General features: G+C 39.7%; 1 protein-coding gene across 12 annotated transcripts in view; it reads left to right on the forward strand.

The window, feature by feature from the left end:
• Positions 1-26815, forward strand: part of AMPH (amphiphysin) — a gene marked incomplete at both ends in the record, with an annotated part of 190289 nt that overhangs the window by 77478 nt on the left and 85996 nt on the right. For 11 of the 12 annotated variants that reach the window (XM_080918601.1, XM_080918605.1, XM_080918606.1 and 8 more), the window contains one exon: positions 6530-6610. In XM_080918601.1, coding sequence (XP_080774727.1) covers positions 6530-6610 — 81 coding nt within the window. Of the gene's footprint in view, positions 1-6529; positions 6615-26815 lie in introns of all 12 variants that reach the window. The other variant, XM_080918609.1, reaches the window with a different exon arrangement.

Here is a 26815-nt window from a genome sequence, read left to right on the forward strand (position 1 = left end):
CCCAGAAAGGCTTTTCTAGAATTTTTCTTCTACCTCCCTTAAAACTTGTGAAACAGTCTGTGATTTCAAATGGATGATTTATCTGGGTAGGGATGGTAACCAACAGGGCACAACTGACCCAGTGCATCTGCAAGGTGCAGCCAGGGACAGAGATCCTCTGTGCTGCATTGTCGAGGGCAAACCCTTCCTGGCTTTTATGGCTGAGTATATATTCTTAGTACAAACAGCTTTGCTATAGGATACATTGCTAAAAGTTCAGTGGGCAGGAGATGTTTCTGGAACATTTGGCTAATGGTACATTAAAGAATTGCCTCCCTTGCCTAAAGGAGCACAAAGATTAATTCAGGGCCATGGTAAGTAAACTTGACAAACAGCAGTACTGTGATGCTGAAGAGGGCAGCTGGGGAAGGAAGACTGGTCCATCTGTCAGCCTCAGGAGATAACTAACAGCTTTCACTACAGACTGGCGTACATTGCACCCTAATATTAACAGTTGGAATCAAGTTTTTTTTTAAAGTATTTCTTAGCAAAGAATCAGCCCAGGGTATGTTGGTTTGAATGAGAAATGCCTCCACTCTCCCCTTTTGGGTGCAGGCCTCTGATACCTGGGTTCTGTTTAAAGAATAGAACCTTATTCTGCTTCTAGTTAGTTTTCTGTGCTTCAGGTCTGTGGCTGAGGGTGTAACTTCTCGGCCTTCTGCTCTGGTCCCTGTTCCTGTCTGTAGCCATGCCTTTCTGCCATGATGGACTCTAACTCCCTGGAACCACAAGCCAAAATAAACTCTTCCTTCTAGGTTGTTTCGGGCAAAGTGCTTTTATTCCAGAAATAGAAAAGTAACAGACACAGGAGAAGATAACCAAACTGTCTAATCATCTTTTCAAAAATCAATATCAAGCTATCATTTTCTACTAAGGTATTTTCCCTTCCTCTTCAGTGTCAGAGAACTATGAATCCTCACCTTTAAAGGATTCTGGATGGAGAATTGTAAAATTATGAACTTGATATCTGATTAGAACGCCATCATTAAAAAGCTAAATTGCCTGGTGCTTTATCTGGCTACGAATGATTTCCAGTCATTTACCTTAGTCACTTCACCAGTAGAAAATACTCATATAATACTACAACCTTTTTATTTTGGTGAAGGTAGAAAGTGTGATGAGAAGGTGCTTCATTACACAAAGAAAAATAATTTAACATTATAGTTCTCCCATTGACATTCAGAGTCTGGCAAAAAGAAAGCAGGAGTCAACAGGACATGAAGTTTGTCTAGTTGTCACCCTCATTCACCATATATACATTCTTCTAAGGTGTCCAGGGGTTTGTACTTCCAAGTTCTTCTAAGAATAAGAATGCGTAACACTGGTCTCAGTATCAAGCTAGGCACGAGCATCTATTCTTGACAAAACCACATAGTCTTCCTTCTGAAGCCTTTTGCAGTCTGTAACATTTGCCCTTATCAACTTCTCCACTTTTGAATCACAAGACTGGTGTTGCTGAGGGTTTCAGACATCAGCATGGCTGGACCCCGCTTTGATCTTTTTCTTTAATCAACTTAAGCCATTTCCATGGTAAAAGGAAGATTGCAATTTTTTTCCCTCTGACTTCAAATGTCACTTTAAAAAAAAAAAAAAAGCTGCCAACTTACTGCTCCATTTCTAATTTAAAACATTAAGCAGAACTGTTAATTCCCAGCCACAGCTGCAGTTAGTAGTGACTTCCACTTTGGGAACATAAAACTTGATTAGAATTTGCCTTTACACTATTGAGAAAGTATGGAAACCACAATTCTAAATCCTTAGGTAATGTGCTTGGCCACATTATGCAGGAGTAATTTCCCCAGGAAAGAATATAAGTACCTTCCCAGTGGGACAGCACTTGCAACTCAATCTCATGAGATCACTGCTGGAGAGGAAAAAGAGAGGGCTTACCACAAAGCACTCAACTTGTTGTATTCTTGCTTTGCCTCTCCATTTGACTTTTAATTTGATTTTTTTAAAGACTTGGAACAGGTTCAGCGAGTCTAGGAGAAGCATTGCTGTTCTGGGAGTAATGAGGAATCTTACTGAGAACAAGTACATGTTGGACTTTGTATCTATGATTTGTCATTTGAATAACAAGAACAAAGGTTAAGGATAAAATGCATTTGTTTTCAAATAGGAAAGTATCAATATGGGTTAAATTAAATCCTAAACGCAGATGTTCTTATGTAACCGAGGACCAACAGCCAAAGTACAGTATTATCCACAGTGAGCTGGGCCCTTCCATACAAATTATTAATTAAGAAAATTCCTAACAGACTTGCTGTTGGCCAATTTTATGGACACATTTTTTTCACTTAACATTTTCTCTTCCCAAATATGTGTAGGTTTGTGTGAACTTATCGACAAAACCCAGCCAGGACAGAAATAGACCTAAACTATAACTTAAATTATAATAAAAATTGTTTATTAATCACTATATTTTTCTTGATTGACTTTGTGACACACAGGCATTAAGAAGGGTATGGAGAATATGGGATATTAAGGAGACCTGATCTTTGGAAGACAGAACAAATAGAACATGAAAGAGAAATTCAATGGATAGATGAGTGCTGCTTTCAGAGCAGGAGTGCAGAGCCAGACAGGACCAGAGTTCTCTCTTAGATAAGAATCTCCTCCTACAAACTTTGTGCCTTCTTACTCTCCAGTTCTCCTCACTACAAACTTGGTAGTTCATGGTATAAGGTTGTCATGAGAGTCACATGAATTAACCCATTTTAGTCTTTAGAAAAGAACCTGAGACACAGTAAAGCTCAATCAAATGAGCAGTTATTATGGAAAGAACTAGAAGCCCATAACTGCACTTTGGATACTATGGTAAATGGGAAGAAGTTAATGGTGACAATCACACTTGAACTGGGAAAGATTCATGGAGGATTTAGGAAGCATCATGATTGTATGATAGAAGAGAGAAGTTTGTAATTTGAAAGTGTCAGGAAATGTCAAGGTAGGGATGAAGTGTTCACTGAAGAAACGTTGGGGATACAAAAAGTCAAGTAGATCTTGTTATAGGTAGCACATGTTCCCATCCATTACCCTGAAACTATCTTCAACTGATAATTACCTGCCAATGGAAATTTACTTTTCCTCAAGGGAGTCTCCCTGGGGAAGTACACTTTAGGGTAGACAAAATGCCCAGCAGTCGATGGGCAACAGAAAATGAACTTAATGACATTTTTAGAGGCTCCTTGTCTACATTGTTGTGTCAGGGCTTCATATTTTATTTTTAATGTTTAAAATATATCAGAAGTATGTATGCAATTTGTGCATATAACAGGATTTTCGGTTTTGTGTTTTTATGAGATTCCTGAGTTTGCAAATGAGTGAGTTTCTACATCTATATTCATTTCTTGTTCTTTTTCTTGGGCTCTTTTTCTTTCTTCTGAATTGGCCTAGTCTGATGTTACAGTTCTTTATTTTATTTTAGTTTACTTTAGTGTTATTTCTTAGACCCTTTCTGTTTTCTAATAAGAGGTGAAGATGGAGGAACTGGGAGAGATAGAAAGAGAAGAAAGAATAATCAAAATATATTATATGTGAAAAAATCTATTTTCATTAAAAGGCAAAAATTTAGATGGCACACATGTTTTTGTTCATGCATAAATTGCAAACCTTTAATAACTGTTCTAAGGTCACATGTAGAGTGGGTCCCTATGTTGTGATACATCAGGATTTCTGAAACATTACAATGTGACAGCCTGTATAATTAACTTTTCTTCTTCTATCCATATTGTCAGAGGCCATAGCAACTTTTCCACCCATCACAAAAATCTCAGATTTGGTTCATGATGAATTAGGGATCCATAATGGAGCTCTACTGAGAGACCTTGAGAGAAAGGCAAATTATTTAACACCTGCCAAGGAGACCTCTCTTGGGAGCCCATTAAATCTGAAAGCTAGTCAAGTTTTTCCTTGATATTTCAGAATTGGTCTTCTAAGTCTCCACTCTACAATGTCAAAGCCCTGGAGTAATACTATGTTCATGAGAAAGGCACCACAGCGAATGAGTTATGCTCCTTATAAAGGAAGTGATTTTGCACAGCCATCTAGTTTTTGTTTATTCATCTTTAGCTCAGGAATGAGTAGGCTGTTTTAAGGGTCAGTTGAAAGAGAATGCACAACGTTCTCAATGTAGCAACTGGAGTAAAAAATGTTCTTGGAAAGGTTAGCTTCCCCACTCCTCCTCCTTTCCTAGATCTCCTTTATGGAGACAAAGGCAAAGGCAGCCAGCACTGGAGGACCAGTGCAACTCAGAATTCTATATAATACTGTATTCTTTTCAGTGTCACTCTCAGGTTGGAAACTCTTTTACATGTAGAAACTGTTTCATGGCCATTCTCTGGCCTCATCTCACTTATATCTTCTTTAAACAGGAAGCACAAAGGACCAAGGCATGAAATTTCAGTGAAGAGCTTCAAGTGGGAGTCCATGTGCGCTCTTCTACAGTCTTGCAGCTCATAAGACCCATTTCTTTGAACCCAGTGGCCTTAATATATTTTGTCCATGAAAATAAGTATATTAGATTTGATGTGTGGGTCTTACCTGGATCCTCTGAAAAGGAGAAGACCACCTGGTGGTGATAGAGACACTGGTTGATTTTCTCTACAAGTTTCCAAGATGCCACTTACCCAGCTATGTGACCCTAATCCTTCAGGTTAAAATAGGTGACACACAAGACTGTCATGAGAAGAGGGTAAAGATGATTGCTGTCTGTGAGTGATTTTTTGGGTCACAGTGGGTGTGCAATATATTTGTAGTATTCTTTTCTAGTGCCCAGGACAAGAGTTCCTATTCACTCCAATAGCTAGATGGTTGTAGAGCTGAGAATGTGGCAGCTCCATTTGTTCAGAGCAGACTGGTCACACCCTTTGCCTGCATGTTGTTTTAAGCAGATGAGGAGTTAATGGAGTCTCAGTCGGTCCTATCATATAGAGTGTCTGAAAGAACATTGGGTGTGTGGACCTTGAGAGCTAGAAGACTGTGTGGTCCATGTCAACTATCTCCCCTCATCATCATTAGACTTTGGGTGCATGTACATGTGTATATGTGTGTGTGTGTGTGTGTGTGTGTGTGTGTGTGTGTGTGTGCATATTTTGATAGTCAAAGGTAATTTGGTAGAATCCCTTTAAAATATATTTTTTTTATGAAAGGCAAAAATGAGTAGAGCAGCAGTAAATACCACAATTTCCTTCTTTAAAATTGTGAGGCTTAGAAGGAAAACACAGAAGACAAGAGCCTGACGCTTCCTTGGTTATTTAAGTTTTGCTGTTGTTGCAAGTGTGGCCTCTGTTACTTCCCTTTATCTCTGAAACAATAATAAAAACAAAAATAGTAATAATACCCTGAATTGAGACTGAGCTCCCCACAGGCATTAATTCTGTGTGTCTTGGTGACTGTGAATCTCTGTAGTAGAGTTTTTTCTTTTTCTTTTTTTTAAATAACATTTGAGTATGCTACTAGATGTCACAAGGTAAATTTCTAGAAGGCAGTGTTTATAGTTTCCACATCCTTCAGCAAGTCAAAGTTTAAAAAATGAGATATAAAGAAACTTAACATCAACTACCAGACTCTACTGTAGCATTCAGCTTTGTCTGCTTTATCTTCAGATGTCTTCTTATTTGTCTGTTAATAAATCCTTTTTGTGGCAACTTGTACTGTGTCCCAGACATAATATTTCTTCTTGTGAATTTGCTTAGACCCCCTCAAGGCCTGGAACAAACTCTGCCACATTTCTGTACATTGGAGTCCCTAAGAGCAGATGCAAAGCCACCTCTACAAAGTATTTTCTGAAGCCTTGAGCTCTGCAGGATATTGTCACAACACTAAAACATTGTGTATGAGTATTGCTTATAGTATGACACCTCCCAATTGTTTTTGTAGATCTGTCTTATTAATTCTAATAGACTGTCAGATGTTTAGGATAGGTACTGCCTCCTGATTTAATTCTTTTGTATTTCTAGCCAGCCAATGGCTATGATGGGCTTGCACAATAGTTCTATACCCATGGCCACTTACAGTGTTTATTGAATTGAAGGGACTATTCAAACATTGTCAGGAGAATTAAATGTCATCCCTAGAATGCCCACTTTAACCATATAGCCTTGCTTCACTAAATAGCACATAGCTGGTTACCTATGATGCATCATTCATTTTGGTAGCTTCTGGGACAAAATGACAAGCAGAACTTAGCTTAAGTCTTAAAGTTATGCACCACTTCCTAAAGGCATGCATATGTAAGCAAACCAATGCATGGCTGCATGAACCCTGCTGAAAATCACACAGCCTGCAGGTGATGGATCTGTGACTAAAGTTTAAGTCTATTCAGCTCCAAAGTCACCAAGCACACCTCCACAACAGAAAAGGTAGCAGTGCTGAGGGTGAATTATGCTTAGAACCCTTGGTTAACAACGGTTGTGTCCATTGAACAGGCATGCGGTCCTGCTCCACAATCACTGTTAAGTCAAAGCATTTTATTTCATTCACAATCTAGGTCCTCCAGAAGCTGGGGAAAGCTGATGAAACAAAAGATGAACAGTTTGAAGAATATGTCCAGAACTTCAAACGGCAAGAGGTGAGTACCATTTTTTAAGTTTCTGCAGTAGGAAAAACTGTTTGTGTTTTCATATATGGTGTGGTTTGGATGATTCCCAAAGCTCATGTGTTGGAAGTTAATCCCCACTGTGAAGTCTTACGAAGGTCCCTCTTTAATCTACTACTACAGTATTTAGAGGCAAGGCCTGCCATAAGTGGTTAGGATTATAAAAGGCCTTTGGGCGGCTTTAGAGGAAAAGGATAGAAACCAGAGCTACATGCTTCCTGGCTCTTGATGACTCTTTCTGACTCTGAGCTGCTTCAGATATCTGCCAGTAAGCCAGTCATTACTAGATGTACCCAAGAACTATGAGCTAAAATAAATCTCAAGTCTTTATACTGTACATAGTCTGTGATTCTGTGCCTCTAGAAATACAAAGTGAACTAACACAATGTGAAGATCATACTTGATACTTCTATGCTCTGCAGAAGACAATCAGACAGGAAGGGGTTGCAGACAGTGTGTTTGGAGCATAGTTTCAGGATATTATGCACTGCTACCCCGGACCATTGCAATGCAAATGAACGAGTTGAAGGACAGGTCGTGTTCTTGGAGCTCCATGTCCTACAGAATCCTAACGAGGCATTAAGCAAGTCTATCAAATGACCTCAGTTGACTCTTGGGTTGGGAAGATGGATCAGTCAGTAAAGCGCTTACCACAGAAGCAAGTGGATGTGAGTTTGATTCTTATCACACATATCAAAATGCAGGACATGATAGTGCACGTTTGGACTCCCCAGGCTAGGGAGACAAGAGTCACGAGAATCCCTGGGGTTTCCTCTGTACCCATTCCACCCTAACTGTGTGAGTCCCAGGCCAAAGAGAGACATGTCTCAGAGGATGTGTGTGGTATTTCTGAGGATGATCAACCTTAGGTTGTCCTCCTGACTCTACACATACACATATGTAAACAGCACTCCTCCACAGGTATACATAACACTTCCTACACCCATGAAGAAAAAATTATGCACTTTTGACTGAGATTACATCCTTCCAAGAGGTTAACACCTATTCCCAGTGGGTAAAACAGAACTAAACTCTTGGTACCTAAAGCACAAATAAACATTCAGTACATTCATAAATATATGACATATATATGCTACTGAAATTTCAGAGTGTATAATTAGGTAAATGATGTATACTAAGACTCCTCATCTCTCAGACACTGAGCCACCAACCAGGCAGCATATATCAGCTAATTTGAGGCCCCCAACACATATACAGCAGAGGACTGCCAGGTCTGGACTCAGAGAAGATGCGCCTAGCCCTCAAGAGACCCAAGGCCACAGGGAGTGGGGAGGTCTGGTTGGGTGGAGACAGCCTCTTGGAGACAGGGTTGGGGGGAGGAGGTATGGGATGTGGAACAGTCAGAGGGTGGACCTGTCTTGAAAATCCCTGTGAAGCCAATTAGCTTTTTGCCATTGGATTTTCTGTTTACACTTTTCTGGCCTTTTTGAGCTTCCCAGAGACCAACCTGGGAAGAGCCCTACTCTGTAATGTTTTCATGCCTAGGTGGCATTCTGTGTTTTGAGGACTCTATTTTTTTTTTTTTTTTTTTTTTTTTTTTTTTTTTTTTTTTGATCTATGTACTAGAGAAACACAAAGTTTGCTGTATTATCAATTACATCAGGTACATTGTCTGTGCCTCTTGAAGAAAAGTCTGGGGTGGCTTCACTTTCCTGGTTCACCTCTGTCACTGTGTACACCTGTCAAATGTGATGGGGCAACTGGCTGATAATCACCCTGGAAGGTCTGTATGTTGGCTAACTCAAAAAGTTGGGAAAATAAAAACCCAGCTATACTTTATAATGACAACGCATGTAGATGGAACAGGCACATAGGGTTTCTCAGAGACTCTTTGAGAGTCCTATTGACTTCATTTTGAAAATATTTTTATGTCACAATATACTACTTTTTTTGCATATTTTCTTAGTGTTACCTATTGGAATCAGAAAGAGTTCTTCCAAGTCTTTACTTCTTTACTTTGAAGTCTCTGTGCTTTAGATGCAGAGAAAGAAAAAATGGGTGATTTAAGGGTGATAAAGAGAGAGATTCATTAAGTTTTCATGGAAAAAATATTCAACACTGAGAACTAAATTTGGGGTCTGAAAAAATTTTGCTTTACAGGGAACGAGTTCTCTTTTACCTTTTATTGTGATGATTAATCTTAACTGTTGAGTTGACTGGATTGGTAAGCACCTAGGTTAGTAGAGCAAACCTCTGCTTTGGGGCTATTCCCTAAGGATTAAGCCGGAAGGAAGCTTCATGGATGTGAGTGAAACCAGCAAATCGATAGGGACTCTAGAGGGACCAAAGGGAGATACAGGGCTTTATCTAGTATTCAGCATTTTTCTGATCTCCACGAGGTGAGAAATTTAGTTTCTCCAACCTGCTTCTACCCTGGCATTCTCCCTCAACATACATAGAAACACAAAAATTTGCCAGCCATGAACTTAAGCCTCGGAACTGTGAGCCCAGATCAGTCCTTACTTAAAACCTTTTTCCTTTTCAAGTATTTGGTCACAATGGTTAGAAATAATCTGAGTGACCAGATCACATATGTTGCATATGCTGGAAAAGGTGTGATGTTTGTGTGCTAACACTAACTTAGTAAGAATGGCCTACCAAGACAATGGTTACCTCTACAGAGTCTAGTATTGTTAGTGTTGTATCATGGTGTCTCATTGCCTGAAACAGAATCCCAAAGGCCTGCACAACCTAGAGTTCATGATTTCCCAACAAATACAATGATGTGATTAACAGTATACCATGAATCAAGTTTTTATTTGTATACTATAGTCATATGACACTCAGAATTTTACATGTTTTAAAATCTAATTTTGTAAAATAGGCATTCTTTTTTATTTATTCATTTTTTAAATTTATTTTAATATGTTCCTTTTTAAAGTTATTTATTTATTATATATGAGTACACTGTCATTGTCTTCAGACACACCAGAAGAGGGCATCGGATCCCATTACAGATGGTTGTGAGCCACCATGTGCTTGCTGGGATTTGAACTCAGAACCTCTGGAAGAGCAGTCAGTGCTCTTAACTGCCGATCCATCTCTCCAGCCCTAAAATAGCATTCTTGATGGCATATTCTGGCTGTTCTACGTTGAAATAAAGGTGGCATGAGACCTGTCCTTGAACTCTGGATTGAAGCTTAGATCTAATTTATTTCAACCCCACATTTTTTTTTAATCCCAAGTCTCTCTCTCTCTCTCTCTCTCTCTCTCTCTCTCTCTCTCTCTCTCTCTCTCTCTCTCTCTCTCTTTCTCTTTCTAAATGGTTTGTGTGAGACAGATCATATGTGAAGGATTTGGTTGCCTGGTCCTATTAGTCTGTTGGATTTCCAACTGTAGTTTTTGTGACCCAGATTTCAACCTGATTAATTAGGATGAAAAAGAAAGGAGAAATGAGAATAGAACAGCAAATAGAATCAGTGATGTCTCCTATGAAGAATTCAAAATTTTCCATGATGAGAGCTAATCCAGCAGGAAACAACAAATCTGATGTTAATCCTTCTACCCCTGAAGTCTGACCCCATCTTTTCTGATTTTTCTCTTTTAGTAAGTAGTAGAATTGATTGGTAAGGGCACCAATTATTTTCAGTTCACCTGGCTTCCTGCTGACAGATCCCTTAATAAGTGGAGAAAGGCTTCTGGGAGGAGGGAGCTTGACCTTTCTTTTTCCTGCCTAACAAACTCACCCTTCCTGCTAAGAAGCTCACCTTTGACAAGTTGGCTGGCTATAATGAAAGGGCAGGTGGGGTTGTCTGGACCCAGAGCTGCAACTATCAGATCACATCTTGATGGTAAGGATGTGAGCACATTTTTCCAGGCCACATCCGACAGCAGTGTTAGAAGAGATAGATCTGTGATTCATGCGTATCCATCTCCTCTGCGAAGGGCCGAAGGGCTGTGGCAAGGGTCTTTCCTGCTTCCTCTTCAGGATGCCAATTTTGGTAAAATGCTTAGGTTAGGATGTGTCTCAGATTCTCAAGATGTTTAAATTGGGGAATATTTGTATAGATTTTCCTTGTTGAACATCATTATTCTGAAAATTCAAAATCTGAACTCTCTCTGAACTCAAAACTTTAAAAAAGGTTTCAATTCAGAGTCTTTAAGACTTTAGGTGTTCTGATTAGAAATACTCAACCTGTGGACATCAAGAAGAAAAGAAATCCTGGGACCTTACATTCTTTTCTGCTGAGGTTGCAGACTCAGGGCCTCCCTAGCAGCTCCTAGTTTTCCTTAGCCACAGATTCTGCTTTGCCACTTTTCTCTAAGGGACTTGAAGTCTTGCTCTGAAGTTGAACACATACTTGCAGATACTTGACTGTATTCCTAGAGGAGTTCTGAGATGAAAGTGATTTTTATTATGTGTATCAGTGAAGACACATTTAAGACATATTCAAAGAACTTGGAGGATGTGTATCAATGATTCAATAGAAAATACATTTTGAAAGGCACATGAATAAAAAATATGTTGCCCTGTGCACTGCCACATGAATGTAAACTTACTGGTTTGTTACGGTAAGATGCACTTCTACTCCGGAAGGATGGTGATTTGGCTGAGGAGCTAGGCCTAGTACATTTCTTTGGAGCATTGTCCCCTCCCCCCACAAAAAATCAGTCATACTGTGACTATGTTGGTACATTCACATTTCATTGAATATGAACCATGGCTTTTTCTTTCTGAGCTAGCCACTACTTTGAGTAAATCTGAGCCCATCAGGTCTGCTCTGCATCGTAATCTGGTTCTAAAGCTCAGCCTAGTCAGGCCCAGTCAGACACAAATCCTCCTTTCAGGTCATGAGACCTTTTGCATTGGGAGTAAGGACCTTGTTTGTTCAGTTGTATGCTTACTGGAACAATGTCCTCAGAATTTATCTTATTCAGAACCATCCAGAAGGCTTTGCACAGTATAGATCCCTGGGCTATATCCTAGGGGACAGTCCTTAGAGTCTGCATTTCTGACATGCCCCTAAGTAACACCCAGTGTACGTGGAGGTCCTGTACATTGACACAACTTTGTTACACATACAGTGTTCTCTGCTGCCTTCTCAGGTTAGTCCTTTAACCTTCTAACCTTACGGGGAGTGGTTAGTTTTAGCGTCATGACATATGAAAAGGGTTTGTTGGTCATGTTTTGCATTATCTTTCCAAATTCAAACATGGGAAAAAACTTGTCTGTAATGCACATGCTGCCAAGTTCAGTGATAGAGCTCCCAAAGCCACGCAGTTGTCATGCCAACAGAAGCTGGACATCCTGCTAAAGTACAGATGCACTGGTGCTTGCATTTTAGTGACAATTAATTTAGTAAATGGCTTTCTATCTCCCATGGTTTAGAAAAAAATTTTAGCCAGCACTAGTACCCTAAATGCAGGCTATTGGAGTAAAATAAGGATTGGGGGAGTCAGATACATTTTTTTAAGATTTATTTATTTTATGTATGTGAGGACATTGAAACTGTCTTCAGACACACCAGAGGAGGACATTACAGATGGTTGTGAGCCACCATGTGGTTGCTGGGAATTGAACTCAGGACCCCTGGAAGAACAGTCAATGCACTTAACCACTGAGCCATCTCTCCAGCCCTCCCCCCCCTTTTTTTTTAAAGATTTACAGATACATTATTAAACCTCAAAGATGGAAGGAAACATTTTCTCTGCAAGCAGTTGGAGCCTTGCTGGAAGGGAAACTTAGATGACCGAATGCATACACTAGAACCAAGAAACAATCACAAATTGCTGATCTAGTTGGGATATCAAGAAATTAGAAGCACCAAATAAACCCGAAGCAAGGAAGACTAAGAACATAAAAATGATGCAAAGAGAAATCGATAATCCCGAAAGCCAGAAGGCAGTGAGCTGGCTCGTGAGACAAAACACTGGGCCTTGGAAACAGGAATCAATAGAACTGATGAATCTCTCAGCAAGAGTAACAACACACAGACACAAATCACCAGTGAGGCAGTGAAAGATCCTCGCTTTAGACCTGGTAGCCAGTTAAAGTAAGAGAATGCAGCAGCTCTGTATTTACACATCTAACAACCACAGCGGGCCAGTTTCCTCACAGCCACCAAGATGGGGTCAGCAACCCAAATGTAAACATTAGAGAAAGTGAGTTTGTGACTTATTGTCTGATAGACACTTCCAACCCCATATTATTCTGCGGAGTAAAGACACTTAAAGGAGAAGTAGCATCATTTTTTACAAACTCTTGTAGAAAACAAGAGAAGATGCTTCAGTAGTACCTCCTTCGAGAGTTGTCACCCAGTAATCTCTAGTTAAATCTTTCTTTGTGCAACGTTATTTTGGTAACAGCTCATCCAACACTAGCGCACAGTAGTGCCTCATGCCTAGGGTTGTGAGATGCTCACACCCTGTCTATTCTCATTCTTTCCACTCCCAGGGGCTGCTGGCCACAAACCTCTAGCTACTCAGCTCACCAGCTGAGAGTCCCTTGGTCTAGTATAGTGTCTTCATTAACTTCCTCTAATGCTTACTTTTGATTCTCTCCACTCCTGCTAATGCTGGCTTTGCAACAGACAAAATATCTTGGTTATTAACTATTAGCTAATTCAGTTTTATAATGAAGGTTATAAAAAGTGCCTGTGGTGCAGCTTACCCATGGCTACATTATATTGAATGTAAAAGCTTTATTATACCCAAGTATATTGAATTGTAATTATTAATTATTATTATTAGTGTCTTAATAGTTATTAGTTAATATGATAAGAGCCAAGCATGAAAGCTGTAAGTCACTTTATCACATACTTGTGATATACTATTAGATGAGCATTGTGACTTTGGTGACATGGCCTTAAAGCATGTTAACCACTATGATTGAGGTAGTTGGCTTTTTAACTAAGAGTTGGATGAATTAGTTAAAAGGCAAAGTTTGTATTTATCCTCAGCAATGATTTTCAACCTTCCTGAGGCTGTGACGCTTTAACACAGTTCCTCATGCTGTGCTGACCCCCAGCCATACCATTATTTTTGCCGCTACTTCATAACTGTAATTTTGTTGCTGTTATGAATCATAATGGAAATATTTTTGGAGATAGGTGTTTGATGAAGTGGACAAAACCCACAGGTTGAGAACTGCTACCTTCCATGGTGAAATATTTGCTCTTGGTATTTAGGACTCAGATTCCCACTTGAGATGTCTTTTATGTCTACAATACAGTTACCCTACAGATCCCAGAAAGCTCATTTGTAGCCAGCCATGCCCACTTTTTTTCCCAAAGGAAATTCCTCAGAGAAGTGAAGCAGCAAATTCTACATCATGCTCGAGTTGACTGTGATTACCCTGTTCCATCATGTCCAGTAGGAGAAATCAGAGTAGCAAGCCGGGTGTTAGGATAAGGGCTCACTCAAGCCAGTTGAGCTCTTGTACAAATTACAGGCTTGTTATTTATAGAACATGCTTTGTTCTGTTCTCTACTTAGAGTACATTACTGCAGTAAGCGTTAGTTCAGGTCATACTGAGAAAAACAAATTGCTTACAGCCATGGGATGTAGAAAATAAAATTTCTAAGTAGAGTAAATATTGCAAAGCAGGGCACTGTCAACAGATGTGAAACAGCTTGCCACCAAATTGGAAATCAGTGATGTTTTACTTAGCAGAATGCCACCAGGATGTAATAAAGTGGCTGATGTTCAGGTTTTAAGCTGTTGGTTGACAACCTCCAGCAACTCCAAGGTTTACACTGGATACGGGTTAGCTTTGTACCCACTGTGCAGTGGGGAAGGCTGGTCAGTGTTTCTAACAGTACTACTGACTTCTGGTGACATTTTAGAAAAGAATGCATAAGAAAAGCTTCTTTAGTAGGTTGTGGCCAAAGGACTTCTCCCAAGCAGAACAAGCAGTCAGTGGTTTAAAGAAACAAGAAACCATGGGAGTGATGGCTTTTTGTCTTAAAAAGGCTAGTAAGGGAAAAGGAAAAAGACATGTAGAGGAATGTGTTCTCTTCACTTGGTGCTTTTCCAGAATCCTCTTTCCCAGAAACTTCACTACCTGAATATATTTTTAAACAGAAAATGTCTAATCTCTTTTCTTATGTTGGTCCCTTGACTTCCTCCTAAACGTATATCTAAGTGACTTGGAACAAATCTTACTTGGTTGGTCTTGCCTTCATTTGGACTCCTGCTCTGTTGAACACAAATTACTTGTTGGAATTAGTGTGGGCTTCCTTCTACATTTAGAACACTAAAACTTTCTTTGGCCAAACCCAGAGATTAAATCACAGTTACTCTTCTAGTATTTGGCAGAACTCAGCAACCACTAGGTGAGTGACTACCTTTTCTCTTTAAGGATTATGTTAGGGAGACATTTTACTCCAGACACTCTGCTCTAATCAAGTGAGAAAAGGGGCAGTGAGGAGGCTGTGGTCAGTGTGTCTGGAGGGTCCCTTGGGGACTAGATCATTTGTTTCCATGTTCTCTCTACATCCTCCAGTGCAGCTGATCCCTTTTGGCTACCTACTCTTCCCAACCTCCAAGTCCACATGGAAGTCCCACTTTTTAAAAGATCTCTTCCTAAACCACTGTTGACCTGATGATTCCGAGTCCTTTCAGAATGTGTTCCTCTGTTCACTTCGCTAATCTATTATTTTTCCACTCTTTCGCATGACAGCTATTTATCTGTGTCTTAATGTCTGTCAGATTGTTGTGCCTCTAAAGAAGATTTCCAGTCTCAGTCACTTAAAGAAACTCTGTGGCCAGGTACTTGCCAAGTGCATCCCAGTGTCCACCTGCCTCCTTGGAGCCTGTGTTTCTTGGTTTGCAATTCACCGTCAGTCCCTCTCTTTGCTGTCACTGTTTTCTTCCTTCATTCTAATTTTTGTCAGCAAAATACCCATAGGAGGATGTCTACATGGTTTGGACTCAACACACGGAATCCTTACAACTATGGCTACCTTACAACTATGGGTCCCAAAAAGAGATCTGCTGATACATATTATATTCCCTCTTCAGGGAGCCTTACATATCATTATGTATTTAATTAAGTTATTTTATCTATAAATGTTTCTCTTCTCACTAAATTTCAGTTTTGTTCTTTACTTCTTAGCATTAAAAAAATGCACTGGGCAAACAGTCGTCAATGCAGAGATACATATTTTTCTCCCCAAATGATGAGAATAAGAGGCTGAATTTTCATCCCTAAATCAGCTATCTCTATTAATCATCCCCAACACCACCGCTCAGGGGACATGTGGAAGAAGAGATGGAAGAGGAGGATGGAGGTTGTGTGTAATTTTATAAACACGCTTTGCCTCCTCCTTGCCCTGTGCCTCAGCCCTCACTCTGACCTCTTCTGGTTCCCCTTGCTCCAACTCGGCTTGCAACCATTCCCCAACCCAGGAAATTCGGGAGCTGCTGTTTGCACTCCAAACCACCAGCTCTTTCTTTGCCCACCTTTGCTCTGCAGATGGAAAACACTAGACAGTTTTATTTGAAAACTAGCCAAATAAGATAGTTGCTGGGCACTGAATCTCCTGGTTTAATCTCATGAGCTATCAGTTGCCTCCTGCCAACCTTCTCAACTCCTGTTCATGGACGCTCGGGCCCAAGGCCTTACATGACTGTGCATCATTCTCATTCCAAAGCCTGTCTGAAAGACGTCCTTCTCTGCATCCCTGCTCTTCCTCTTGGACAGATATCTCACCTTTTCCCTTTCGTACAGCAATTGGTTTCTGCCTTCCTTATTGACACAGGGAAGAACCAATTAGGGAACCAGATTTTAATATCAGCTCCTCCCCCTAGATTGGGGAGTGTTTCTGTGAGAGGTTTCTGGGCCAGGGCACATCTATTGCATTCATGAGCTCACACAAGCTGTGTTGGCCTACACATGATAGAGTCCCCCAAATTCTACCATAGATGGAAGAAATGTTCTCCAGCCTTACTCCTTACAGAGGAGCTATTGGCAGCTGTTAATTTGCTGGGCAATTGAAAATCCTTTGTTGTTGTTCGGTTATTGTTTTTAGGATGTGGCAACTGGAAGTTTTTCTACACTACGGGTAGTACCCTCCCCAACACATACCAATGCCACATAAACATAGTGGCATCATTTTCTTTTGGACTTAGTAGATTATCAAAAATTAATTAAAAAGGAGATATGGGGTTCTGAGGGAAAAGTATTGGAGGTCATGGGGCAAGTTAGAAAGAGGAAATAATGTCAGGTAGATATGATTGCATATATATATTATAATGTAATATAATATAATATATACATATATGTAATGTGTGTATATATGTATATATGTGTGCATACACATATATGCATATATGTGAAGTTCTCAAGGTAAATAACATTATTAATAAAGAATATGCTTTGTGTTTCCATGGAAGCTCATTACTTTCTCAAAGAATACCTTATTACAAAGCATCTGTTTGCTAAATTAATATTTCTGAGAGAATTGTGAGTCTCTTTGCCTGACTGTATACTAGATGTCCATTATGGTAAAGGCTCAGCTGTCATGTTGTCCTGTAAGGGAATCAGCATCAAGATCCATTGTACTGAGCATTAACAGTCTACAAAAAGTTCTAGCATTTAGTCCAATCTACTCTCATATCCACTTCCAAGGTTTTTTTGTAGGTCATTTGATAGGTGACATCATGGGGAGGTATAGTTAGAACAGTGTTGGGCAAAAATTGGGCATTTCTTGACTATTTTTTTATACTAGGAGCTAAACTAAGCCATTAGGAAACTTTAAGACAGATTAAATCGCCTCCATTAAAGATCTTACATCTCCTGACAAATTAAAATATAATAAATAGGAGAATATATTGCCTTTTCAAAAACGTCAACAATATGGAAAAACAGGTAAGTGACAGACAGATTGAATAGTGTGTATGATGCTGGGAGGCTTGAGATCAGTTCTCAAGGTCTGCCTCTTAGCAGAGTTATAGTGAGCACAGTAAGACTACAGCTGAGAAACAAAGAAAAGGAAAGATATTGTTGAAGATGATGAATAGAGATGATAATGGAATCTTCTCATAAGAAAATGTGTTGATTCATCATGAGGATGGTCAGCCTCCTGGTACCCAAGTGGGAAAAGAAAGGATGGCGTATACAAGTATGGGAGTTGGCTTAAGAAGAGCTGGAGAGTTCTCTGTAGTAGGTAGAGAATAACTCTCCAAGCTCAGTGAATATTAGAGATATTACTGAAAAAAAAATATACTAACATATACAGTGAGTATCATGAAACTCACTGTAACTTGCTCTACTAGTCTTTGTTCATTTGAGATGCATTCATTATATAATAGTCATAGCAAAGAAAGTTGCTTGCTAAGTTCTGAGCAAAGATTTTCTCTGCAGGGGTGGATGGGCTTACCAGCATGGGTTGTGCCCTTGGTCTGAAGGAGATAATTTGTGTTGAAACATATCTGGCCCAGAAAGGCAGGAGAAACATTACTTAACTAGGTAGGCAAAAGCAGTTTGTTTTGTAACCTAGTATGTGTCTGTGCATGTGCACACACATGCATGTGTGTATGTGTATGTGTGCACGTGTTTGTGTGTTTTGTTATATAATCTTGATTTACAATCCTTAAAAATGTAACTCATCAAGGTTGTCAATCACTTTGGTTCCTATGAGAGGGAACAGAGAATGGATACGTGTGATGTGAGTGGTTGGCCTACTTCATATCCATGTTACGGTTGCTTTCTATGGTACCAGATGATAAAGGAAGCTGGTCATATTTGTTAGGAAACCTGAATGTCTTTAATCTCTTTCCTCATATGTGTCTGCCTTATTAGCAAAGGACTACCCCTCCCCCTTCTATCACACATAGATCAAAAGTTTTAAAATGAACTGAATTTTCTGTCAGTAGAACTAAAGACATTTCTAACTTTGCTGCTACTGTTTCCTGTGGTGCTTGTTCCCAGTTGGAGGGATGGTTCCTGGAAGAGGCTCTTCATGTTCTGTTCTAAAGCCTTCTTTTGATACATCCTATTCTCTTACTTCTCTTTAATTATCTTTTACCTATCTGTATCAACCATGACCACAGAAGAGGATTTGTTTCTCACTCTTCAGTATTTAATAAAAGACTTATTACATATATCTTTTCTTCGATCTGTGAGAAAAACTCATTATCTATTTGAGAAACTTCTCTCTAAATGATTCCCATCCTGACTCTGTCATGCTGGAATGGCACACAGAGAAATAGCCATCTTTCTCATCGATGCCTAGGGAACGGCCATCTGAGATGGTTGTAAATCTCATAAAGAAGCTGCAGTTTATTTCAAATTACAGCCATTTGGTTGTTTGATTTGGACTGTGTATTTTAATAAGTTGCCTTCTACTCCCATTCTAGATCCTGCCATTAGAGTAACAATCTAAATGAAAGATGTATGGCCAGGAATCTCCTATGGCAATTGTCTAAAACCTGGAGCCAAGCATGTATTTAAATGGCTGTGCACTGTATACAGTAAACATACCAAGTTCTCATACAATGGTAGATGCAGTGAGGAACAGAGGAAGGAAGAGTTCAGTGATCATCAGCTGGGGTGCTTTAAAATGTCGATTCCTGAATTCTCCTATGGCCTTTCAGTTGAGTCCTACATATGAGATGTGTCTCTAAAGAGTCATTCTGTGACTGAATCATAGTCTGATTTTTCATAGTAACTATATATATATATAAGCTCTTTAACTGTATATGGATTTCAATGTGAACCCATACCCGATTGTGTGTCTCCTAAAAACCCTTGTGATTTTTAAAGTTTACAAGCCCCACTGGATTACCACAAACAAAATGTGAAGGTGTTTGTTTTTGAAACGTTTTTCAACAAAAGCTTTCCAAATTATAAGTACAACATCTACTTGATTACCACAGTGACCAATGATGGTTATTTTGCTGTATGTATGAGAAAACTAAAGATATGTTATAAAACTTTCACTTTGGGATTAGCTTAATTATTTTTCTGCTGTTAATATTAATGCTTTCTAGTTCTCACAGTTGATAAATTTTCAGATCAGTTTTATTATCTTCCATATCCATTGTTAATTTTTCCCCCTGTACACCTGTGTAAATTGCTCCTATGTGGCCCTGAACTCTTTATTACTGCAATATTTAAAACCATAAAAAACTTTCTGAATAGCTTGACTATAAATTTGATACTCTGAAGTACAAATGAACAACAAGAACACATTATGAATTTCCAAAGAAGTTGTAGGGAAAGTTTGGTGTGCTCCCTGTGAAGATATCCTTCTGTATCAAGGTGAGGAGCCAAATGGAGCACATTAACTTTTTAATTATGGAGGAGAGGTCCATGGTGACAACGTATGTATGGTAATTCATGCCTCTTGCCTTGCTGAGCCTGGGTCTTTTGCTAAGCTTTGAACTCTAGGGTATTTGTTCTATAAGCTTCCATGTGATTCTCCTGTTTCTCCTCCTAGCCCGTAACAGTCCTGGGATGGTGGATGTGTGGCACTGAGTCTGTGTAGATTCTAGGAGTCAAACTTGTGTTGGCAGGTTTGCCAGATCACCACTTTTGGCACACTGAACCATCTTAGTCTTATTACTCATTGAAACATTCTCTCTTAGCATAGTTGAACATTTGAAAAGCATGGAACAGGGTAGCAATCGTGACATACAGCACATTCCTCATGCATGAAACATTCCAGGCACATTCTACCAAGGCTTTCAGGGACCTCACTGCTCAGCCCTTATTGTTGTTCAAGAAAGCAAGTCTTCTGGTCACCTTCATTTTGGAGAATGAAATTTTAGAGGCTAAGGGACTTGGTCAAGATTGCATGGCTAGAAGGACAGAGATCATATTTTGTTTTTATTTTTACTTTTAGTAATGCTTGAGAATATAATATAATTATAATTCTTCCTTCCTTTGCTTCCCTCTAACCCCTCCCATGTACTCCTTCTTGCTCTTTTTCAAGTTCATGGCCTTGTTATTACACGCACATGTATGTATGCTTGTACATCTTCAATAGCCTGCTCAATCTCTATGTTGTTACTTTTACGTTTGTTTTCAGGCCTGTCCATTTTGTATTGGATAGCCAATTAGAGTTCTCTAATCCTGGAGAACCTCTTTCTCCCACTCTTCAGTGTTCCTTGGTTCTTGTATTTTTTTGTGTAAAGTTGTGGCCTCATGGGCTTTTCCCCCATCTACTTCAGCATTTCCATTGGTGTTATCTTTGCTCAGCTCACAGTTGGGGATTCATGTTGGTTAGACTTCACGGATGCAGCTTCTGACATTACTAGTAGGCATAATCTCACTGAAAACTCAGTAATCTTTTGGCTCTTATCATCTCCACTCCCCCTCTCCTTTGCCAATGTTCCCTGAGCCTTAGTGTTTTATTGTTTTGTGAGTGTATCTATTGGTACTGGTCTCCACAAATCTGCATTTTGATTGGTTTTAGTTGACTCCAATAGTCTTCATCTGTTGGAAAGTTTCCTTACTGAGGAGTGAGGAGGAAATTTATCTGTAGCCACAAGAACAGATGCTAAGACTATCGTTGAGAAAGGGAATGGTTTACCACTGACCTGCACACCTTCCCTGTGAAGACCAGCAGCCATGGTTCCCAAAAGCACTATGCAGATCTCCAGAAGAAAGAAGCAACCAAAGGTCTTACCCAGCTGTGTTGCCTATGAACTATAGCTCAGGTTTTAAATCCAGACTGATCAAAGCACCTGGTTATGCTGCTGTACAAATTATGTCAAGTAAACTCACAAGCTTTTGGGGGAAAAAACCCAAGTACTCAATTTGGGCATCTTAAGTTATAATCGCGGACTTCCCAGAAACACAGGAGATGGTGCCCTTGGTTAGGTTTCCTCGCCGGTTAACAGCTAGCTCTTCCTGGATCGTCTCATTGTTGTGACCTATGTCTTCACATCCTGCAGCACAGAACTGGTAAAGAGCCAGAGCTCAGCACTCATGCACACATAGGGCTGAATAGCCCAGACTACCTAAAGTCAAACAATATATTTCTGTCTAATAGATAGACATTAGATGGGGCAAGTTTTCTGCTTCTCTGCTGTTTCTCATTCTAAAAAAAAAAAAAAAAATACCTTTATTTCTAAAACTCTAAAACTCCACAGCCATCTTCTGGAGTTGTTGGGAAATAGCAGAACTGTGATATTTGGGACAGTTCTGGTAATAAAGGAACAACCCAGTAGCATCAGACTTTGTAATTATATTGCCATATCAATGGCTTCTGTTAAGGTTTTGTTGAATCATGAATTGAAATTTGTTTCCCCATATCCATATGTTGATGTTAATCTTCAGGACCTGGGGATGTGCCTGTATTTGGGGATAATACCTTTACAGTTGTTGAGTAGGTTAAATGAGGTTGTATGGGTAAGTCCTAAACAAATATTGCCAGGGATACTAAGACAAAAGGCAGAGGCCACAAGAGTACATGCATATGGTGAGGATACCCCAGGAGCAGCTGCTTTATCTAAGCCAATGAGAGACCAGATGGATAATAGCTTGGGATCCCTGCATCCTGATCTAGAGACCTTCGAGGAACTACATTTCTGTTGGTTAGGGCCCCATGCAATGGCATTTTAAGTAGAAACTCTGGGGAAATAGCTTACAATTCAGATTGTGTAAGTGGCAGCTCCAAGAACATTTTAGATATTCTGTTGTGACTGGAGTAATGACAGACAAGGTACTTTCCTCCCCCTCATTAATGCATTTCCTTACCCTGACACAGCAGTTGTTTTTATAGAGCTTTCAAGTCTGTTCAATTCAGTCATAAAAGAAGAAGATAGAGCTGCCATTCATGTACACTGTAAAGGTCACTGAACAGGAAGTAAGGTGAGCTACTGCTGGGGTGGAGCTTCTGCTGGGTGTCCTTTAATTTCGCCCACCGCTTTCCTGCTCTATTCAATATTGTGCTCTAGGTACTTAGGAAGGGATGAAAAGATATTAAAATGGTGCCCTAGTCAAGTCTCCTTCTCTCCCCCAGACATGTGTGTGCATACTAAACTAAACCAAGGGTCGTAACTTATGGACTCAGTGGCATAAGGGCAGCTGGTCCTATCTTGCAGCTTATTTCAGGGGTGCTGTGATGACTTCATTGGCTAGCTTTTATGCAAGTTCTTAAGACACATGGTTATAGACCCAAGTTAATTGGTGTAGCAGAAATAAATGGAGAAATCATACAAATAAAGTCTTGATTGATTTTCTATGTTTTGTCACAGGATATAAAAGGTATTTAATTTTACCTCTGATTTTATGTACTCCTTTAGTTCATGACTGGTGAAACTAGAAATTAGGCCACAAATAGTAGACATAGTTCCAAAAGCAAGATGTTCTCTTTGCTGTCTCTGTTCCATGATCGTCCTTGCATCCCTATAGATCCAGAACTAAGATTTCCAACACCACTCACTCTGACTTCTTGTTTTCTCTATATACTCTGAAGTAATATTAATGCTTACAAATAGAATATCTACACCATTAGAGAACCTTTATGGAAATATAACTGGGTTCTGTTTTTAAAATATGTTATGTGAACCTCACACGTGACCGTGATCTACATTGCTCCTGGCCCTCTCATGATTCTTCTCTTGTCCCATACCTGCCTCCCAAATTAATATCTCTTCTTGACTATTGTTGTTACCAGGGATGACCACTTTGGATTGGAACTCTGTTTAGGAGTGTGCCCCAAGGGAAACTGATTTTCCCTCTCACAGTAGCCATGACAACATGTAGAGTATTTTTTTTACTATCATTTCTCTTTTATGTACAAACATGTTTTGCCTGTATGAATGCACAAATACCTCTTGTGCACCTGGTGTCTGCAGAGTCCAGAGGAGAATGTCGGGTCTTCTGGAAGTGTGGTTACAGAGGATTGTGAGCTGGCGTTTAGGTGATGTGCATCAAACCTGGGTCCGCTGGAATAGCAGCTAGTGGGCTTAAGCACTGAACTCTCTCTCCAGCCTTTAGACTATGGTTTTAATAGTGGCTTATGTTGCTATACAGAGCTCAGTGTGAGGTCCAAGAAATATGTGGCACATTTACACAGTGGAGTACTACTCAGCTATTAGAAACTATGACTTCATGAAATTTCTAGGCAAAGGGCTGGAACTAGAAATTCTCATCCTGAGTGAGGTAACCCAGTCACAGAAGAACACACATGCTATGCACTCACTGATAAGTGGATACTAGCCCCCAAAAGCTCTAAATACCCAAGAAACAATTCACAGACCTTATGAAGCTCAAGAAGAAGGAAGAACAGAATGTGGATGCCTCAGTCCTTCTTAGAAGGGAGAACAAAACACAGGAGGAAATTCAAGGTCAAATAGAGGAGCAGGGATTGAAGAAAAGCTCAATCAGAGACTGCCTCACCTGGGATCCACTCCATATGCAGCCACCAAACCCAGGGACTATTGCTGATGCCAAAAAGTGCTTACTGACTGGAAACAGATATGGATGCCTCCTCAGGGGCTCTGTCAGAGTCATACAGATATAGTCGAGGATGCTTGCAGCTAACCATCAGACTGAACAGGGGGACCCCAATGAAGGAGCTAGAGAAAGGACTGAAGGAGCTAAAAGAGTTTACAACCTCATGGGAAGAACAACATTATCAACCAACCAAACCCTTCACAACTCCCATGGACTTAAACACTGACTATTGAACACACACAGAGAGACTGGATCCACTTGAATATGCAGCAGAGGATAGCATTGTCTGGCATCAATGGGAGAAGAGGCCTTTGGTCCAATGAAGGCACATTTTCCCAGTGTAGAGGAATGCCAAGACACTGAGGTGGAGAGGGTGATTGGGTGAGGGAGCACCTTCATGGAAGCAAGTGGAGGGGGAAGAGAGAGGGAAGTGGGGGGAGGGTATAACATTTGAAATGTAAATACAGAGAATATCCACTAAAATAATCAAAAAAAGAAATATGTCAGAGTTGTATCAGATTTACTTTTGCAATGTTGTCATAAAGTTTAGCAGCATGCAAACTTATTTTAGGGAAGACTCTATTTCTAGCTCCCTGAAGGTGCTTGTAGTGTTCAACAGCTTAGAGTATTTAATCACACGTTGATTCAGATATCATTACTTGTTAGCTCCTATTAACAAGCTACTGATTATGGCCTCATGAAGTCTCAATTCCTTGATAATCTAATATAATTTATGTCTAAAAATGATAAGTACTTTTTATTAATATTGCTTTTATTATTGAGTTAACATTCTGGAACTCTTATAAATCATAGCCAATTCTAATTTTGATTTATGACTTTGACCATTTTCAGGACAGAAATGTCATGAAAGTCCAAAAATAATAAGGTTAAGTATGGGAATTCATGTAGGTTTTTTTCCCTAAAAGCTCCCAATCCACACCACTCCCCCTGACTCCACAAGGGTACTACCCACCCACTCCCACCTCAATGACCTATTATTCCCCTATGCTGGGGCATCAAGCCTTCAGAGAACTCAGGGTCTCCCCTCCCATTGATGCCAGATAAGGCCATCCTCTGCCACATATACAGGTGGAGCCATGGGTCCCTCTATGTATTTCTTGGAGGGCGGTTTAGTCCTTGAAAGCTCGGCGTGGGGGGGCGGGGCTCTGTTGGTTGATATTGTTGTTCCTCCCATGGGCTTGCAATCTTCTTCAGCTCCTCCATTGGGGTTCCCATGCTCGGTCTGATGTTTGGCTACAAGCATTCACATCTGCATCCTTAAGGCTCTGACAGAGCCTCTCCGAATACATCAGGTTCTTGTCAACAAGCACTTTCCTGCATTAGCAATTGCCTGGGTTTGGTGGTTGCACATCGGATAGACCCCAGGTGGTGCAGTCCCTCCCACAGTATCTGCTCCACTCTTTGTCTCTTAGACAGGAATAATTCTGGGTTAAAATTTTGTGAAAGGTGGGTGACCCCATCCCTCAACTGGGGCTGTTGAGGAAACTTTCCAGTTTGCCCATGTGTTCGTTTCTGGGCCTTCAATTCTATTCCACTAACATACCTGCCTGTCTCTGTGCCAATACCATGCTGTTTTTATCACTATTGTTTTGTAGTATAGCTTGAGATCGGGAATGGTGATTCCCTCAGAAGTTCTTTTATTGTTGAGAATAGTTGGGAATAGTTTTTTTACTATCCTGGGTTTTTTTAAAATTCCAGATGATTTTGCAAATTGCTCTTTCTATCTCTAAAAGGATTGAGTTGAAATTTTGATGGGCATTGCATTAAATCTGCAGATTGCTTTTGGCAAGTTGGTCATTTTTACTATGTTAACCTTGCCAGTCCATGAGCATGGGAGATTATTTTATTTTCTGAGTTCTTCTTGGATTTCTTTCTTTAGGGATTTGAATTTCTTGTCTTATAGATCTTTCACTTGCTTGGTTAGAGTCACACCAAAATATTTTATATTATTTGTGATGATTACGAAGGATGTTGTTTCTCTAATTTCTTTCTCAGCCCTTTTATCTTTTGAGTAGAGGGAGGCCACTGATTTTTTTAGAATTGATTTTATATTCATCAGTGTTGCTGAAGTTGTTCATTAGCTGTAGGAGCTCTCTGGTAGAATTTTGGGGGTAGCTTATTTATGCTACTGTACCATCAATAATAATGTCCTTTCCAATTTGTAACCCTTTGACCTTCTTTTGTAGTCTAATTGCTCTGGCTTGAACTTTGAATACTATATTTAATAGGGGGAGAGTGGGCAGCTCTGTCTCATCTCTGATTTTAATAAGATTGCTTCAAGTTTCTTTCCATTTATTTTGATGTTAGCTACTGGCTAGCTGTATATTGCTTTTATTATTTTTAGGTATGGATCTTGAATTCCTGATCTCTCCAATACTTTTAAAATGGAGGTATGTTGTATTTTATCAAAAGCTTTTCAGCATCTAATAAAATTATTATGTGTTTTTTTTTGAGTTAGTTTATGTAGTGGATTACAGTAGTGGATTTCCATATATTGAACCATCCCTGGAATCAAGCCAACTTGATCATGGTGGATGATCATTATGATGTGTTCTTGGATTCAGTTTGAGAGAATTTTGTTGAGTACTTTTGTGTAGATATTCATAAGGGAAATTGGTCTAAAGTTCTCTTTCTTTGTTGAGTCTTTTTGTGATTTAGGTATCAGTGTAATTATGACTTCATAGAAAGAAGTGGGTAGTGTTTCTTCTGTTTCTATTTTATGGAATAGTTTAAGAAGTATTGAAACTAGATCTTCTTTGAAGGTCTGATAGAATTCTTCATCTAGC

This window comes from Micromys minutus (assembly GCF_963924665.1).
Source record: "Micromys minutus genome assembly, chromosome: 6".
NCBI lineage: Eukaryota > Metazoa > Chordata > Mammalia > Rodentia > Muridae > Micromys > Micromys minutus.